This window comes from Dromiciops gliroides, chromosome 4 (assembly GCF_019393635.1).
Source record: "Dromiciops gliroides isolate mDroGli1 chromosome 4, mDroGli1.pri, whole genome shotgun sequence".
NCBI lineage: Eukaryota > Metazoa > Chordata > Mammalia > Microbiotheria > Microbiotheriidae > Dromiciops > Dromiciops gliroides.
Window position 1 is genome coordinate 80,584,028 of NC_057864.1, and position 20,207 is coordinate 80,604,234.

At 36.4% G+C, this 20,207-nt stretch overlaps 1 protein-coding gene and 1 pseudogene across 1 annotated transcript in view; both read left to right on the forward strand.

The window, feature by feature from the left end:
• Positions 1-20,207, forward strand: part of PLA2G4A (phospholipase A2 group IVA) — a 169,588-nt gene that overhangs the window by 69,982 nt on the left and 79,399 nt on the right. Inside the window, 3 exon segments of the mRNA XM_043999866.1 lie at positions 3,295-3,443; positions 4,013-4,126; positions 18,934-18,971. Of these exon segments, the coding sequence (XP_043855801.1) occupies positions 3,295-3,443; positions 4,013-4,126; positions 18,934-18,971 (301 nt within the window).
• LOC122752900 lies at positions 7,762-8,037 on the forward strand (annotated as a pseudogene).

The window sequence follows — 20,207 nt, forward strand, 5'->3', positions numbered from 1 at the left end:
TTGCTTCTGACCACTGCCTCCCTCAATATGCCCTCCCTTTTATCAGCTGCCCTTCCTTTTCCCCCCCTGCTTCTGCCCTCTCTTCTATCAATACCACCCTTTTCCTCTTCCCCTTTTGCTTCCTTTAAGAGTAAGCTAAGTTTCTTTATACAAATGGGAGTGTATGTTATTCCTTTCCTGAACCAAATCAGATGAGAGTAAGGTTGAAACAATGCTCACTCCTCTCTTCTTTTACTCTATTGTAATGAGTTCTTTTTGTGCCTCTTTACATGATGTGATTAACCCCATTCCACCTCCCCCTACCTCTTTTCCCCTAGTCTCCTTTTATTCTGCCCCTTAAGTTTCTTTATATCATCCCCTCAAAGTCAATTTAATAACCTTAATAGAGATACAGATCCCAAGAGTTAAAAGTATTATCCTCCCACTGAGGGAGGATAGCCTCATCGAACATCCTTTTACCACCACCCCCTTTGTTTACCTCTTTATACTTCTCTTCAGTCTTGTATTTGGAGATCAAGTTTTCTGTTCAGTTCTGTTTTTTGTTTTGTTTTTTTTCAGGAAACCTTGGAAGTCCCCTATTTCATTGAATGTCCATTTTTTTTCCCCTGAAAGAGAATGATCAGTTTTGCTGGGTAGTTCATTATTGATTGTAGTCCAAGCTCCTTTGCCTTCTGGAATATAATATTCCAATCCCTGTAATCCTTTAATGTTAAAGCTGCTGCCAGGTCTTGTGCAATCCTGACTGTGGCTCCATAATATTTAAATAGTTTCTTTCTGGCTGCTTGGAGTATTTTCTCCACCTGATAATTCTCGAGTTTGGCTACAATATTCCTTGGAGTTTTCCTTTTGGGGTCTCTTTCAGGAGGTGATTGGTGGATTCTTTCAAAGATGATTTTATACTCTGATTCTATAATATCAGGGCAGTTCTTCTTGATAATATTCTGGAATATGGCGTCTAGACTCTTTTTCTGATCATGGCTTTCAAGTAGTCTAATAATTCTCAAATTGTCTCTCCTGGATCTGTTTTCTAGGTCCGTTGTCTTTCCAATGAGGTATTTCACATTTTCTTCTATTTTTTCAGTCTTTTTATTCTGCTTGATGGATTCTTGGTGTCTCATGGAGTCATTAGCTTCCATCTGCCCTATTTTAATTTTTATGGCATTATTTTCTTCAGTAAGCTTTTATGCCTCCTTTTCCATTTGACCTTTTTTTTCTCCCATTTTGCCCATTGTATTTTTTAAGGATTTATTTTCTTCAGTCTATTTTTGTGCTTCTTTTTCTAGAATAACTCTCATTTCTCTCATTTCTTTTTCTGTTTTTTCTTCTATATCTCTCATTTGTTTTTTTTTCTCATTTGGTTTTTAAAAGTCTTTTTGAGATCTTCCAAGAATGATTTTTTGGTCTTGAGACAAGATCATATTCTCACTTGAGTCTTCACTTGTAGGCATTTTGACAAACTCATCTGAGTTTGAGTTTTGGTCTTTTCTTTCACTATAGAAGCTGTCAATGGTAAAAGGTCCTTTTTTGTTTCTTACTTATATTGTAGCACATTTTTAAACTCTTTATGATGAATTTGGCTCCTGGGGCACAGGGGTCACTGTTGCAAGCTTCTGACCACTCTCAGCTGTACTACTCTCAGCTGCCCCACTCTCAGAAGTGTTGAGCTGCAGCTGTGTTAACCTGCAGGTGCATGGAGCTGCTGGTGAGTTGCCTGAACCACCCTCCCCTTTTGCCCAGGTGAGACACCTTTCCTGAAGTCATCTAAATTATCTCAAGTAGGACGATTGTGTCTCTCTGGCTTTTTGTAGGTTCTGTAGTTCCAGAATCTGTTTAGAGGCTTGATTTAATGTTGTTTTTGAGGGAAACACAGGAAAGCTCAGGCAGCATCCTGGCTTCTCTCTGCCATCTTGGCTCTGCCCTTCTCAGTACATGTTAGTCAGTTTCAGATCAAATGAAGTACTGGTCACTGGGGTCTAACTTTGCCAGTATTTAACATTTGCCTTGACCTATAGAAAAGATTCTGGTATTTCAAGTCAAAGCAGAAGCATCACATTGAGCCTTTATTTTGGAGTTTCTGGTCATTTTTCTTTATGGTAATAACTGTTATATTTTGGCTAAAAGCACAGTTCATGGGATTATAAAATTGGAAAGAACCTTGAAGACCATTTCATCTAACCCCTTCATTTTAAAGATAAGGAAATTAAGATAAAGAGAGGTCAAATTATTTGCCCAAGGTCACATGATTTATTATTGATACTCCATCCATGTTCTTCCTATTACATTATATTCGTTCTCTTTGTAAAAAAAACCATATATATATATATATATATATATATATACACACACACACATTCACTTATCTATAGATTCTTTTTAGAAATGAAGAACCTGGGGGTGGCTAGGTGGCACAGTGGATAAAGCACTGGCCCTGGATTCAGGAGTACCTGGGTTCAGGTCCAGCCTCAGACACTTGACACTTACTAGCTGTGTGACCCTGGGCGAGTCACTTGACCCCCATTGCCCAGACAAAAAAAAAAAAAAAGAAAGAAATGAAGAGCCTGACATATTTTCCTCCATAACTATAGCAGTTTATTATATGTTAAAAGTTTCCAAAGCCACAATGACCTTTAGAAAGACAGTGTGGCCCTTTGTGTAGAAAACTCCACTTTCAATAATGAAACTTCAACTCTGATAATGTCCATGCCAATCATTGTGATTCTCTCAAAAAGCATTTGAACTTCTCTGTTTCTTAATTAGGGCAGCTTGGTGTGGAAGTGGATAGATTGCTGGACCCGAAGTCAGGAAGCTCCATCTTTCTGACTTCAAGTTTAGCCTTAAACACATACTAGTTGTGTGACCCTGAGCAAGTCATGTAACTTTGTTTCAGTTTCCTCATCTATAAAATGAACTGAAGAAGAAAATGGCAAACCACTCATTTTCTTTGCTGAAAAAAATTCAAAAGGGGTCACAAAGAGTTTGATACAACTTAAAAATTATTAAACAGTTTCTTGATTCTCTCTGGAAAAGGCTGTCCCCCACAGGGATATTGTGAGGTCCAGTAATCTGTCTTAAAAGGTATTCTACCCATGGTCTATTCTTTTGCTAGTCCGTGATATATTTTGGCCATTTGGCTTAAATGAGTGCTTTCTCACTCTGGGTGACTGGCTATTTGTAAGAATTATTCTTCTATCTTATCTCTAAATTAATAAAAATAATTTAATATTTTAAGTACAAATAAATTGCTGATACCATCCATATTTCTTACTTATAGTTTTCCTTTTTCCCATTGTGTAGTTGACACTCCAGATCCATATGTGGAACTTTTCATCTCCTCAACACCTGATAGCAGAAAACGGACAAGACACTTCAATAATGATGTGAACCCTGTATGGAATGAAACTTTTGAATTTATCTTGGACCCTAATCAGGAAAACATTTTGGAGGTAAACAAAAAAGATGTATAATTTGAGAGGTATTTTGGATAGTCAGAAGCCATGCAGAATACCTTCTAATGTCTTCAACATGTCATTTATAGGTCAGTGCTTGGTTCTCACCTTCCTCATTTCCTCTAAGTGGAGCTAGATAGTATAACAGGTTAGCATTCTCCTTGGCATACCTTTGAGAATATTTGTGTCTAAGGGAGAATGCATAAATTGGGGAATGGGAGACAACTCAATTTGATGTATACTCAGACGGAAACATATCCTGAGTCAAAAAAGAGGACATTGAACTAAACAGGAAAAAAAAAATCACTGCATTTCCAACAGTTGAATACTTCTAGTAAAGATGAAATTTTCAATTAGAAGATTATGAAGATAAAAATAATTACTTTTATGACTACAGAATTTTAGTAGTTAATGATGTTAGAGAATTTCTACTTATATTTGAGTATACCTCATTGCCATTCATTTTTTATATATAAGAACAAGTCTAAGGTATATTAATAAATTTCTCAGGGAGTCATAGCAAATTATATCTAAGTAACATATGCTTTCTCTTGTCCTTATTTTAGATCACATTAATGGATGCCAATTATGTCATGGATGAGACACTAGGCACAGCAACATTTCCTATTTCTTCTATGAAAGTCGGGGAGAAGAAAGAAGTTCCATTTATTTTCAATGAAGTAAGTACCCAAACTTCCCACTGAAGTCCTTCACTGAAACTTTACTAATAGAGGCTTTCCTGGGTTCATGAGCTATGCCAATTAAATGAGCATAAACTCTGGCAGGTACTGCTAAGTTTGAAAAGTTTTGACTCCTGGTTCAGCAACAGGGCAGGTGTCATAAGAGGATTGGCCTAGCTAAATGAGAAGAAGCTTTTTCACCAGCAGCTCGGTCTTCAGGTGATGAACTTTTCTGGTCACAGAGACTTAGGAAACAGTCTCCTAATTTATGGAAGGGTTGTTTCTCTCTCCAGTGGAGGGAGGATCTACACCTATGAAATTTTTTGAAGTACTGGAGGATCTAAACTAAATATTTTTTTTTTGCCCTTATGATGTTTAGGATGCATTACAGATTATTGAATTCAACAAACATTTATTAAGAATCTACCATAGGACAAACACTGTGCTAAGTGCTAGGGATACAAATGGAACAAAAATTAAAATTGACCCCATATAAATCAGTTCTCTCATAGTACTTCTGCCCACACAGTCCATCACAGTTACCTATCAGTTTACCAATATTCTTTTTTTCTGAAATTTACAGTAACTGTATAATATGTGAAAGGGTATTGTAACTGTTGTTGCATTTGTATATATACATGTTTTTTTTCTCTTGAGGACATGGAGTGCTTTGTTTTTATTTTTTTATCTCTAGAAGATGTCTCAGTACCTGACACACCACAGCAGGTGCTAAATAAATGCTTCTTGATTTTTTTTAAATTAAATGTTTAAGTAGTTATATTTAAATTCCCATGAAGCTTGTGCTATTTTGCTTTAAACAATCCTTACACATTTCTATTTGGAAGAAGTAGGTGATTTCTGTATATGTCATATTTTTTCAACTAAGTTGTGAGCTCCATGAATATGGTGACTTTGCTTTATTTAATTTTTGTATTATCCTTGGTGCACAAAATAGCATTGTACACATAGAATATGTTAAATGACTTGTTGAAGTTGAATTCAGGTAAAATCTTAAGTTAGTTATTGGATGTATAGGTCTAAAATGTTAATAGTTACCTTAGTCGGGGGCGGCTAGGTGGCACAGTGGATAAAGCACCGGCCCTGGATTCAGGAGTACCTGAGTTCAAATCCGACCTCAGACACTTGACACTTAACTAGCTGTGTGACCCTGGGCAAGTCACTTAACCCCCATTGCCCTGCAAAAAAAAAAAAAAAAACAAAGATAAAAAAAAAATAGTTACCTTAGTCCAGGTGTAAATAGGGCCAAGAAAAATTGTTGCATGTAATCATGATTTTTTTTTTGCATAAGAAATTCAATTTAATATAGAAAAGTTACCATGCTTTGTTTTACTCTTGCCTCAACTGTCTCTACTCTATTTCTCTCTCCTTGCCTGCCACACCACCACTCTGGGAAACTTCCACCATAAGGCCTTCTTATCCTCAGTGGTAATTTCTTTGGGAAAACCATTTTGGGAAGGGCCTCAGTCATCCATTGCCTCATTAGTGTTTCATCTCTCTTCAGATTACACCTCCTTTTCCCTTACTTGCTGCATTTCCCTGCAAGGATATTCCTCATTCCTCCACATCTCCAGTACCCTTACATATGGTGTCTTCCTCCAATAGAATATAAAGTCTTTAGAGGCAGGGACAAAATTATTTTCTTATATTTTTATCCCCAGTGCTTAGCACAGTTTCTGTCACATAATAAATTCTATTTTTTAAAGCTCTATTTATCATCTAGCTATGTGCAATAGAATTATCAAGACCAGCACATTCTTTGAATTTTTTTTTTTAATTTTTTATTTTTTAGTGAGGCATTTGGGGTTAAGCAACTTGCCCAGGGTCGCACAGCTAGTAAGTGTTAAGTGTCTGAGGCCGGATTTGAACTCAGGTACTCCTGAATCCAGGGCCGGTGCTCTATCCACTGTGCCACCTAGCTGCCCCTATTCTTTGAATTTTTATTCAAGATGACCCCTTTTCCTGAGAAACCTTTTTTGTTCATAAAATTGCTTTATATATAAGGAATATTAATAAGCATTTACTGAATTTTGAATGAAAATGGTACTTATACAGAAAGTCAATGTTGAAGCCAGATCCAGATTTCTCCTCAAATTTCCCTCTCTCCCAATGGAATTGAGGATCTATTTATTTAGACAAAGATGGAAACGGTGATTACACATTATGGATTTTAGTTTTTAATAGTTCTGTCCTCATATTCTGATCATCAGTGGCATATATGTAGACAATCAAGACCTGGATTATATCCAAAGATCCTTGCTACTTGCTTCAGGAAAAGATGCTCCAGCAGACAGTTAATTTACTTTTATAATACATTTTCTTAATATAATTTGTGTTTTCCAGTTGTCTTCAGTAATAGAAGGCACATCTTAATCTCTTAACCTCAACAACTGTAACCTGTTTATAACAGGTAGTGAAACATACTTTTATATTATCCTTACTTAGACCAGGGACCAGAATCCTAGACCTCTTCTCCCATCACATTTTCAGGGAAAACCTTTCTTGAATAGTTGAACAGCTTCTCAGGGTTTGTAAAAACACACGGTGACAGGCATAAAATAAATGGAATATTTTTCCTTTCTTTTCTTTTACTTTTCTAAAAAAAGGGGTTTTTTGGGTCAAACTATATTTGTTGCAAAGACTATTTTGGTCTCTAAATGTAATAAATAATAATAATAGTAATAGTAATAGTAATAATAATAATAATATGGTATGCGAGGAAAAGAAATACAGTACTGGCATTGAAAAATACAGTAAGATGTCCATGAATGATCAGACATATAGAAGCCACTGTTAGTGAAAGGGAAATTTTTCATTTGAATTCAGTTCTCTTTTCCCCTGGGTATTTACCAGATACTGATAAAGTGAGAGGTTTTGGTCTTGATAACATGGGTTGGGTTCCCCTGAAATTTGATATTAAAATGTGTTCTGCACTCTGTGACATATAGATACTGATTGTAAAGGAAGATACATTTTTTAAAAAATCTATTTCCTTTCCTCCTACTATTTCCTGTCCTTGGGAGTGTAACCCCTGAGGCTAAAAAGGATTTTCAGCATTCCTGAATTTAAAGCAGGTTACATAATTATTTTCTTTTATCTCTTTGAGAAAGTAGTTTTCCCAAAGGGTATTACTTCATAACTTTACTCTTGGGACCTCTTTGTGAACTTTAATAACAACTTTTGGAATGGTGAGTTGGGATAGTGGAGGAAATAGTGAATGATATGGGAGGAACAAGGAGAAGTTTGGTCTTTTCTTATCTCAAGCAATGTGTGACCATGGGCCAATCACTAAAAATCTCCATGCCTTAGGTTCTCCATGTGTTAAAATAAGTGTGATAACATCTATCCTCCCAGGTGATTGTAGTGAATTTCACATGAAATAAAGTGGGTGGATTTTTAAGGAGAGTTAGAACAAGTACGAGAAAATGTGGAATCATTGAAGCCTTATGGTCAGAAAGAAAAGCCCAAGGCATGGAGTGAAGAGATCTGGGCTGTGGTTCTGGCTCTTCCAGTTGCTAGTTATTTGACCTGGGGAAACTCACTTCTTTTTGACCCTCACTGTTCTTATCAGTAAAGTGAATGGAGCCTCTCCAAACTCTGGGCCTGTAACTAGAAACATGGCTAAACATACCAAGAAGTTCCGAATAGTTGGTAAATATGAAACACGTTATGGTGCATCCCTCAGAAAAATGGTAAAGAAAATTGAAATTAGCCAGCATGCCAAGTATACTTGCTCCTTCTGTGGCAAAACCAAAATGAAGAGATGGGCTGTGGGTATCTGGCATTGTTGATCCTGTATGAAAACATTAGCTGGAGGTCCATGGACCTACAATACCACCTCTGCAGTTACAGTCACATCTGCCATCAGTAGACTGAAGGAATTGAAAGACTAGTACAATCTTCTCCCTATCAAATATCTGTAGCCCATAGTCCAACAATAAATGGGTTAATTTGTGGGAAAAAATAGTGAATGGGCTTGGATTAGATAATCTCTAAGGTCCCCTCTGATAGTTCACTCATTGTCTAGTCAATGGCATCAAACTATTCATAAAACATTACAAAAATGAAAAACACAAAAAAATTCATACTTGATGCTTAGTTGATTTAGATGGCATCAGTAGATAGATTAATGAACTCATTGATGATAATGAACTCCTTCCACCAATACAGATTACAGTTTATTGATTCAACTACATAATGGATTACAGATTACAATTCATTGGGTACAATTTTTGTCCATTTTTTCCTTCATAAATCATTTATATGCCACATGGTGGCAACCTTTTGGTTCGTTTATTATCTTCTAGATCACAGAAGAGCATTCCAGCTATCCATGTATTAACCATCATTCTTTCTACATGACCAGTTTACCTACTTTTCCAGGTTCTTTTTTTTTTTTTTTTTACCTATGAGCTCACTCCTATCTATCATGTAACTTTCTGTTGCTGTCAAATTTAAACTGAAATTTTGATTTGCCAAACTGTGTTGTTGTTGTTTTTCTTTAAGTAATGAATCAGTTGATTCAAAATGGTCATACCAGCATGACACAAAATGAGGAGTGTGTAATAAAAAATAAATTTAAAGGATTGGCACAAATTATGGAAATTCCATTGGAGTATGGAAGCCAAGAGAAAGGCATAACAACAAGAGCAAAAATATATGTGTTATAGTTATGTAGTACTTTAAAAATAGCTAACTAACTTTGTTGTTATTAGTATAACAAAAGGGGGTGGAGGTTTTTTTCTTTTTTCTTTAGGAAAAAGGAGGCAATGTGATAGTGGATAGGAAGTTGGCTAATAGTCTGTGAGATCTGGGTTCAAATCCTGCCTGATTCATATTGACTATGTGAACCTAGGCAAATCTCTTAACCTGTTAGCTTACCAGGCAGTATTGTAAGATTTTAAGGTACAGAGTAGGTTGTGATATGTCTGATTATAGGAATTTTATAATTTTCCTCATCAGAACTTACTTATTTCAATGAAATCATAGATCTGGACTAAAATAGACAAAAATATTCATGTATATGTGAGCAAGCTCTTGGACAAGCCTCCCCCTTTCTTCCCATCATTATCTGTTTTTTTCCATTCTTCTTGCAAGTTTAACCCCTTTAGTCACCATAACTGGGGTAATCTGTTCTTGATGTAAAGTAACACTAGTCTTTTCTATCCCTTTCTTTTTTAAATACTATTTTATTTTTTCCAATTATATGTAAAGATAGTCTTCAAAATTCATTTTTATAAGTTTTTTGAGTTCAAAATTTTTCTCTCTACTTTCCTTCTCTTCCCCCTTCCTGAAGCCAGAAAGCAACCTGATATAGGTCATTCATTTCAATTATGTTAAACATATTTCCCCATTAGTCATGTTGTGAAAGAATCAGAACAAAAGGAACAAAAACACAAGAAAAAAGAAACAACAACAATACCAAAAACACAAGAAAAGCGAAAATAGTGTGCTTCAATCTGCATTCAGACTCCGTAGTTCTTTTTCTAGATGTGGAGAACATTTTCCATCATGAGACTTTTGGCATTGTCTTGGATCATTGTATTGCAGCTGATAATCACACAATATTGTTGATACAGTATACAATGTTCTTTTGGTTCTGCTCATTTCACTCAGCATCAATTAATGCAAGTCTTTCCAGGTTTTTCTGAAATCTGCCTGCTCATGATTTCTTACAATACAGTATTATTCCATTTCAGTCATATACCACAACTTGTTTAGTCATTCCCCAATTGATGGATATCCCCTCAATTTCCAATTCTTTGCCACCACAAAAAGAGCAGTTACAAATATTTTTGTACATATGGGTCATTTCCCTTTTTTATGATTTCTTTGGTATATAGACCTAGTAGTGGTATTATCCCTTTCTAAGAACTAAAAAATAATCCATGCAATAATATGTTCTAGAATTTTATTAATAGTCTACCACTTTTATCTTCATTTCTCCATTTCGCTCTCTATTTCTGTCTCCTCTCCTTTCCTCTCTCTCTCTCTCTCTCTCTCTCTCTCTCTCTCTCTCTCTCTCTCTCTCTCCCCCTGTTTTTCTGTGTTTTTTGAAATCAGGATAGTTGTCCTTTTTGATTACTATGGAGTTTTTCCCAGTAATCAAGATCTATCAAATATCCCCTACTATAACTTATCAATCATACTTCTCAGGTTTTTTTTTTCCCCCTTCACTACCTTAGGATAGAGTTTTACCAACTCTTGAAACTTTAACTCATTTAAGGTAGCTTGATGCTATGTAACCATATGATCACTTATCTTGTATTTCTACTTCTAGTTAACTATTTTCCCCTTTTTCATTCTAATGATCCTTTTCCTTTAATAATTAAAAAAAACAACAGAAAGAAAATAATAATTTAGTATTCTCACCATTTGCCAGTATAATCTTCACATCTATCCTGAGTGATTCTTAATCCTTCTCTTGAACCCAATATAACTGTAGAACTCCTTTAATAGTCATTAATATTCATTATTAGCCATAGTTCATTCTGGTATTTATCACTACTGATACTGTTTTTATAGAAGTGGCCTATTCTTTTGTATGCATTCTCAGTTACTTGTCCTTACTTCTATCTTCTATAAATTTCCTTAAAAAATCTGAGTTGATAGATGAGGTCCTTATATAGACATATTAATCTGTTGAAAAATATCCCCATTTCTTTTTTATCAGAATTATTTCTGCTTGTGTCTTAGAATTTTATTCTTGAAAACTTCCCTACATCATTACCAATTTCCTCTTTTGTTTTTTTGACCAATTTACTCTTAAAAAAGGAAAAAAAAACCCAGTCTGTTATCATAATAGATGAAAGTGTTACACTAATATTTCATTATGGAATAGAGATGAATTTGGGTTTTCAATAGCAATGCTAGAGCCTTTTGATGGACAGATCCTATCAATCTGGAAAAAGTTTAAGAAACAGAGTAATGTTTGTCCTTGATGGGGTGGGGTAGCTTTTTTTTCAGTTTGGAAAAGCTAATCACCACGTTGATTTGAAGAGCAAGAACTTTTCAACCTGAGGAACTCTTAAATGCTATCTAATTCATTACTGAAGAGTAAGCACTAGAGCAGTATTAAAGTTCTTTACCTTAGTATAATAGGACATATGTTCATTAACCCTATGTTACTTGTATAGCAATTTGCTTGGTCTTGAGGGAGATATAAAGATATTATGATACCAATGAAAAGCTTAATCAGGTAGAGGAAACAAAATGCAAAGATTTAATTCTTTTTTTTTTTGTGGGACACTGAGGGTTAAATGACTTGCCCAGGGTCATACAGCTAGTAAGTGTCAAGTGTCTGAGGCCGGATTTGAACTCAGGTCCTCCTGAATCCAAGGCCAGTGCTTTATCCACTGTGCCACCTAGCTGCCCCCAAAGATTTAATTCTAAGGTCATGAGAGATGTTCAGAGGATGTACTCTGAGATTTCAGAAGAAGGAGAGATCCCTTTTAGCTGTAAAGATCAGATGGGGATGTATAAAGTGGCATTTGAGCTGGGGTCTTTAATTTGGGAAGGATTTTTCTTAGAGAATAAGTGGGAGCAGTCTAGGTATCATGAAAGACACAAACAGTATAGTGTGAGTGATTTGTTCAGGAGGTAGATAGTATTCTTGATTAACTGGACTATAGGGTAAATGAATGGAGTGACATGAGATAGAGTGAAATATGTATAGTGTGAGGTAAGTAGTGCCATATTGTATTGGACCTTTGATTCCAGGTGAAAGTAGGCAATGGACAGTAATTTAAGGTTTTTAAGTGTTTGGGTGACATGACCACATTTATGCCTTGGGAAGGTTTATCTCACAGTGTATAGAATAGATTAGAATGGGAAGAGTTTAAAGGAGAAAGTGGGTATGGTGGTTACCCAGGGTATACAATTAAGATGACAAGTACACTGAAAGGTCCAAAGGATAAAGAATTCTAGACTGGTAGCACATTGAATGCCAGGCCATGTGTATTGAGGCTAGTGAAAACAATATGAGGAAAGTGAAAGATCAGAACATGTTGGAGTGAAGGATATGATGTTATAATAAAAATGTAAAACAAGTTCATTCAGAAAGATGGTATGAAAGAGGTAGAAAATAGTGATTGCTTAACTATAAGTCTGTACAGCTTAGGGACTTTGTATTTCTCACAGTGCTTAACTATGAGCATTTGAAAATGGGAGAGATCACTCCTGACAGGACAGTTTAGGAAAGGTTTTGCAGAATCTAATCAGGTAACCACATAGTCACCAAATTGGACAAGATCACAAGGGCCATTAAACCCAACCAATACCAAGAATGATTCTTCACTATAATAACTCATATGATAAGTGGTCATCTAGTTTTTGCTTGACAATCTCCATTGAATGGCAACTCACAACCTCAAAAGCCATTTTATGCTACAGACTCATCAGCTGAGTCAAACCACTCCCTGTGCATATCATATAGCAAGGAATTACATTCTGAAATGCCCTGTGTTCAAGTTCTAAAAGATGTTAATTATGTTTGTCACAGTAGACCACTTTAAAGAAGCTGTGATTTCAGAACAGGGTATGTTTGAGAAGTCTGTGTTATTTTTTCCCCCTTTTGAAACAAAGCAGCAAAATAGGAAGGCAGAAACCACCACGTTTTATTAACTTCAAAAGAACCGAAAAAATACTCTGCCTTTGAAGTTGGTCAGAGGGAAGACCTGTGTGACCCCAACTTTTCTTGATGAAGTGAGTCTGGATTTGGTGAATAAGTCATATCTCCCTGCTGTATGGGGGAGTAAGTCACTAATTTAACATTGCCAAGTGTGTTAGAATGCCCTCTAGTATTATTGTTTAAAAATACACGTCTGTTGAGTCCCAGAATGTCTGCCTCTTGTTTATTTTCTTCTCTTCATGGCTGTTTAACTGTGATTCAGAAATAAGACTGAATCATATAGTGATTTCCTTATAGGAAGTAGGGGAGAGGCTTCCTAATATATGGAAATTTTGAAGGTGATGGTTGAATGAAAATGCTATGTATGCTCAATCTAAGGATGATCACATAAATAAAATATTTCATGAGTAAAGATAACTTCCTGTCTACCTTTTCAGGAAGTTAATGAGAATAAGACAGTAAAGAGAAGAAATAAAGAAAACAAGTGAATTATGACTGATTTTCAGGGTATTATAGAGGATCTAAGACCAGGATATGAACAAGACAAAGATATTGTTATGATGCATAGTTCAGAACTTAAGTCATAGAAAAGACTAGTGTTATTGTTTAGGGATTGTATAAGTGGACCCCCAAAAAAGTCTTTTATGATAGGTATATGAAAGCAGTTATAAAACTTCAGTAATTTTGGCGTTCTGTCATCTAGTTAAGAGCTGAATAATTTTCAGATAGTTAATACCTGGAGGAGGTTCAAATATTTTTCCAGAAGAGGAAAGAAAATAAAGTTTGGAAAATATATATACACACACACACACACACACACACACACACACACACACACACACACACACACAAGGACCAGCTTCTCACCTTTTCCACTGAGAAACATGAGTGAGGAAATGATTTTAAATTAAGAAAGAATATTAATGATAGAATCTGGGACTTGGACAGAACCTTAGATGCCATCTAATAAAACCCATTGTTGTTGTTATTGTTCAGTTGTTTTAGTCAAGTCTGACTGTGACCCCATTTGAGGTTTTCTTTTTGAATTTTCATTTTCCTCTGTGCCCTTGGATAATGATTGAGAGAAAGTGGCAAAAATGGTTTATAATGATCCTGGTGAAGAGGGTTGTTGATTCTCCTCCCTTGTGGGAATTCTTGATAAAAATAGCTAGCATTTATATCATGCTTTAAAGTTTATAAAATACCTCACAAATACCATGTCATTTTATCCTCACAACAATAATTTGAGGGGGCAACTAGGTGGTGCAGTGAATAAAGCACCAGTCCTAGATTCAGGAGGACCTGAGTTCAAATATGGCCTTAGATACTTGACACTTACTAGCTTTGTGACCCTGGGCAAGTCACTTAACCCTCACTGCCCCGCAAAAACAAACAAAAAACCCAAACAAAAAACAAAAACAATCATTTGAATCACTTATCCCTCATTGCCCTGCAAAACAAAACAATAATTTGAGGAAGGAGATGTTACTGTTACTACATCTTACAAATAAGGAAATTGAGGCAGATGAAGCTTAAATGACCTGCCCAGGGTCAGTCAGTCAAGTAACGTTTATTAAATGCCTGCTATGTGCATTCTTGGTGATTCCTTGCTTGAGATAGGGGAAAAAGCCATAGGATAGGAGAGAAAATACACAAATTTTATGCTCTGGAATCCATGTTTACTTTTAAACCCAACTGATTTTGAAATTCACATGACTAAGCTTGCCTCAGGAGGATGAAGGCAGCCAAGACTGTGGCTTTGGACGCTGATGTTTCAGAGATAGGTGCATTCAGTGACCAGGATCACTTGGGGAAGCAGAAACCATAGTTAGTACTTCCCTGAGTTCATGACTCTGTGATAGTGATAGAATCAGAGTCCAGCATTGTGGACAAGCCCTTCTTTCTGGAGTAGAGATGGGAACAAAGATCCATGAGAAGAAATGATATAAAATTTCTCACATTGTGAGATATTTTGCATCCCACTAGGATAGCAACTTGAGAGAAAATTATTTATCTCACTATCTTCTTCCCTCCACCTCCTGCTCCATCCCCTGTTTTTTTTAGTCTATGTACCTGAGACAGTGTGCCAGATGCATCCTTATTCCTTTTCCATCAGCCATGAGTGTGTGTGGTTCAAATGTCCTCTAGACACTCTTGAAAATCTGGTTGGGTAATGGTGGTAGTGGGGGATGTGTGTGTTGATATTTGAAGATACTCCCTGTCCTCAAGAAGCTTACTTTCTAAAGGGAGATGACAACACAGAAAAGGATACTGCAAATGCGAGAGTGGAAAAGGTACCTAAGCACAGGTATGGTAGGGAAAGACATATGGATTTTTAAATGTGGAGCAAAGAAAGGAATGAATACCTACCTGGCTTGGGTGCTTTCCTTAAAATGAAGTTTCAGAAAGGAGCCAGTTAATCAGAGTAAAAGCCACAAGGGTGGGATGTATTTCCACTACAATCAAGTCAACAAGAATGTACTGAGAATTTACTATGTTCCAGGCACTGTCCTAAAGCCAAAGGTAAGGTAATCCCTACCCTGAAGGAGCTTATATTGTTGGGGGAAGAAGGAAGGAGGAGAAATACGGTATCTAAAGACAACTGAAAAGTGGGAGGGGTGGATACCTGTGTAGGATCATGTTAGGGAAAGATGTTCTGAATGTCAAAAGTAGTGTTGAGGCAGAAGTGAAGGAGTGAAGATGACTGGTTTGAGCACTACCTTAAGATGGAGGTTCTGGGAAGTTCTGCTTTAGAAGTGGCACTAACCCCCTCACTCCCTCAGTGAACTCTAAAATCAACAAAGGGATGAAGCAAAATATTGTTCAAAATATTAGAAAACAAAATCTTTTCTTTGCATTTAGCCCAGGAATCACCGTCTCATCTGCAATTTTCTCTTTCAACTCATGGCTCACTCTTCTCCCAGCTCTAATCATGAATTTCTGGCTTTCTTTCTCTACTGGTTTCCAGTGGCCTTCTCATGTCAGAATGCCTTTCTTTGAATAGTCAGTTCCTCCTAGAACCTCCATCTTAAGGTAGTGCCCAAACCGGTCATCTTCGCTCCTTTACTTCTGCCTCAACACTACTCTTTGACATTCTACACATCTTTCTCTAACATGATCCTACACAGGTATCCATTCCTCCCACTGCCAAAAAGAGTAATGATAAAAGTCTACAAATATCCATATATCTATATTATTTATATTTGTCTTACTGTCTGTCTCTGTGTCTCTGTCTCTCTCTCGGTATAGTAGAAAGTATGCTAACCTTGGAATTAGAAGACCTGGATTCAGCTCTAGCTCTGACACTTTATTAGCCTCATGCTATTCAAGTTTCACTTAACTTCTTTGAGACATACTTTCCTCATTTAGAAAATAAAGATAACATATTAATAAGGAAAATAATTTGTAAAAAACAAATTATAAAATTGAAATGCTATTATTATCAAGGTTAGATAAGTATACTTATATGGAGGATTATGTCAGTCATTATTTCCACTCAGAAGAGAAAATCATAGAGTCAGCTCGGTGACATAGTGGATAGAGTGATGGAGAGACCTGAATTAAATTGGGCCTCAGACATTGACTAGCTATGTTATATTGTATTGACACTTAACCTCTGTTTACCTTAGTTTCCTCAACTGTAAGATGGGAATAATAACAGCACCTATTTCACAAGGTGGTTGTGAGAATTAAATTAAACAAGATATTTGTAAAGTTCTTAATGTATTAGTAGTTGTTATATGTCAATTTCCATTCCCTTGTTTTCCCTTCCCTCATGTAATGAGTAATTTATGGCTAAGCACAGATGTTTGGACTCAGGTGTACAGTAAGTATTTGTTTAAATGAGTTGAATTTTAATTCTGAAAGGCAGCTAATAAGGTATTTTCAGTCTGTAAGGCTAAGGTTCAAGTCCTCTGACACATGCTGATCATGTGGACAAGTTTCTTAACCTCTCAGTGCATGAGGTAGCTGTCTAAGAATATAAAAGTTGCAAAGAAGATGCCAACCTGCAGTGGTAGAAGATATGTTTCTAAGTGATAAAATCATAGGTCCAGTCTCTATCCAAAATTTGGGTTGGAAATGATAGAGGTTTTGTTGAATGTATTAACAAGGCAAAGGATGGCATCTTTTGTAGAGTTTAAAAACACATCAGATCCTCCTCTTTGGGATAGAATGATTGATGTGCTCATTGATGGACACCTTCTTGAAGTCGTTTCTAACTCATTTCACACTATCCCTTTCTATAGTAATATGTAATAATAACATGATATATAATAAGTGGGAAGCTCAACTGCCCACTTGCTCTTCTCTTTACATGTCATTCCATCTCTTATCTTCGTGCCTTTGCAAGGCTCTTTCCCCTGCTTGGGATACATTTCTTCCTCAACTCTGCCTCGCAGAAATCTGAGATCTCTTCTTGGTTCAGTTTAGGCACAAATTGCTACACAAGACCTTTTCTGATACCTTTTGTTGCTAATACTCTCCCGCTTTGGGAAGAATTTTCTAATTATTTGTACATTTGTATTCAAGTGATAAAATGTATTTTTTAATATCCCTCAAACCAAGCACAATGTCATGCACATAGGAGATCCTTGCTAAATGCTTGTTGAATTGAATCCCATATGCATTTTTTTTTTTTTTGCGGGGCAATGAGGGTTAAGTGACTTGCCCAGGGTCACACAGCTAGTTAAGTGCCAAGTGTCGGAGGCCAAATTTGAACTCAGGTCCTCCTGAATCTAGGGCCAGTGCTTTATCCACTGTGCCACCTAGCTGCCCACATATGCATTTTTAATTGGCCTATAGAATTACTTTTATGATTCTCCATTTTTTTTCCCTGAAACACAGGGGTCAAAATGTTCTTCCTGAGAGTGCAGTGGGTACACTTGCCGTTACATTTGTGCAATTCCAAGGGAAGGTGGAACGTCTGTGCTTTAGGCTTCTATGGCTTCTTCATAAAGAATCTAGAGTTAGGAGAGATACAGTTACGTACCATTCTAAGTGCCTTAAGAATGCAAGAGAGGTAGTATGGAATGTATGTGCATGTGTGGGAAATTATTTATATAGGAATTTGTTTCTGCTTCACAGGAAGTACATTCCCCCTCACCCCCAATTCCATCTGAATAGTATGTTCCAGGAAGAAGAGAACTCAGGAATATAGGGCTTCACTTTGTGTCAGGACACCATTGCTTGTGTAGTCAGTCAACAATCATTTATTCAAGGGGGCAACTAGGTGGTGCAGTGGATAGAGCAACAGCCATGGATTCAGGAGGACCTGAGTTTAAATCCGGCCTCAGGCACTTAACACTTACTAGCTGTGTGACCCGGGGCAAGTCACTTAACCCTAATTGCCTCATAGGAAAAGAAAAAAAGAATAATCATTTATTCAATACTTAAAATGTGCCAGGAACATTGAACCTAAGCTGTAGCTCTAAATTTGTGGTTATCCCTGACAGCAAGAGGATTCTAATTAGTTCTTGTCAATCAAGTGAGTGGTCTAAAAGCATTTATTAAACACTTACTACATTCCAGGCTCCATGCTAGGCTTTTAGGATACAAAGACAAAGAATGAAAGAATCCAAACTGTCTGGGTGTTTACTTCAACTTTTGTCCTGGAAATCTTCTTAACTAGTATAAGGATCGGATTGTTTTGGAAAGACTGAGGGGCCAGCAACAGTTGGCTCTGTCCATACATATTTTCTCTTGTTTTGCGTTGGCACATATAAATTACATAGAACAATCAAAGAATGGTTGTACTGGGGAGACTAACAGGGCCTCTAAGAAAAATAATATCACAGAGTTGGTTTCCCTTCAGCATACAAAGACTGCATATCCCAGAAGACATTCATTCACCTTTCTTATTTTGGGGGATTCCACCAGCTCTGATCTTGACTTACTAATGGGGAGGCATTGTCTTCTGATAAGGACCTTGCTGTTGTCATTTGATATGCCCAAATGTCAGACTAAGTGGCTGTTATTCAACTTATACCGAGTCAATTTCCCCCACAAAACAATAGCAGACACAAAAGCCACAATAATACATAGAACATTTGTGATTAAGGGGATCCATGTAGATATATAACTTTTTATTAGTCAATTTAAAATAATCTGATATAAATTTGTCTTTTAAGTGTCCTCACAAAGCTAATCTATCTCTTTTTAGGTCACTGAAATGATCTTGGAGCTATCGCTAGAAGTCTGGTAAGTGTTTCCTTTAATTTAAAGGAAAGTATTTAATTGGTTGGCTTAAATTTTAAATCAACGCCTTATATACTTTTTCCATTGCTTAGGAATGGATTAATTTGACTTCGAATATTTCAAAATGGGCACCTAATTTATTTGTGTTTCTTTTTTTCCTTATATAACATGACTCTTTTTGACCCTGAGTAGTTCTGTGATTTAAAAAAAAACAGAATTTAAATTGGATGTTTATGTTTGGCTTTATTTGGGGGGGGCAGGCAATGAGGGTTAAGTGACTTGCCCAGGGTCACACAACTAGTAAGTGTCAAGTGTCTGAGGCTGGATTTGAACTCAGGTCCTTCTGAATCCAAGGCCCATACTTTATCCACTGTGCCACCTAGCTGCCCCCTATGTTTGGCTTTATAATTGTTCAATGGCCAAGTGAATTTGTTTAGGGTACGACTTCTCAAAATGTGATTCCTGGAACTAGTCCAAAAACCAAGTCACACAAATGGACATGTATTTTCCATTGCAAAATTGAGGCCATGTGAAAATATACAGAAGTGAACACAGAGATTAGATAGTCCATGGGGTCTTATGCTACAGCAAAGTTGCTTGGAGATTGATAAGTCAGAGCACCAGAATGATAAGTTCATGGAGCGATTTCTAGTAGACCAGGCCTTGACTTCTCTAATACTATGTTCTGGGCCTAGTGCTGATTCTATGAAAAGAACTGAGAGTTCTATATGGATTCTTTTGGGATATGTATTGGATGAAAGACCCTGGGATTTCTTTTCTATTCTCAGAATTATGAACAATCATTATTTGCTCAGTCCTTCTTAAATAGAGAATAGAAACCCTCTTTAACATTTTACTTAATAGTTTAACCTTGTCTTTTTTTTCTTTTCAATGATTCTAAGGTATGTCAGTGCTCATAACATTCATTCTCATAGTACATTGTTCCAAGGCATTCTTTTTCCTTTACTAAGCCTCACCATTTGATCAGCATGAGGATTTAATTTAAAACTTCTTTTTAATAAATCTCCCTACTGCCTGAATAGTCAGTTGGTCAGTATTAAGCACTTACTATGTGCCAAGCACTTTGTAGAAGATAGAGCTTTGGAGTTCAATTGAGGAAAACCTGAGTTCAAATCTGGTTTCATTTCCTAGCTGTGTGACCCTGGGCAAGTTATTTAACCTTTTTTGCTTCAGATAATAATAGCATTTACTTCTGAGGGGTGTTGTAAGGATTAAATG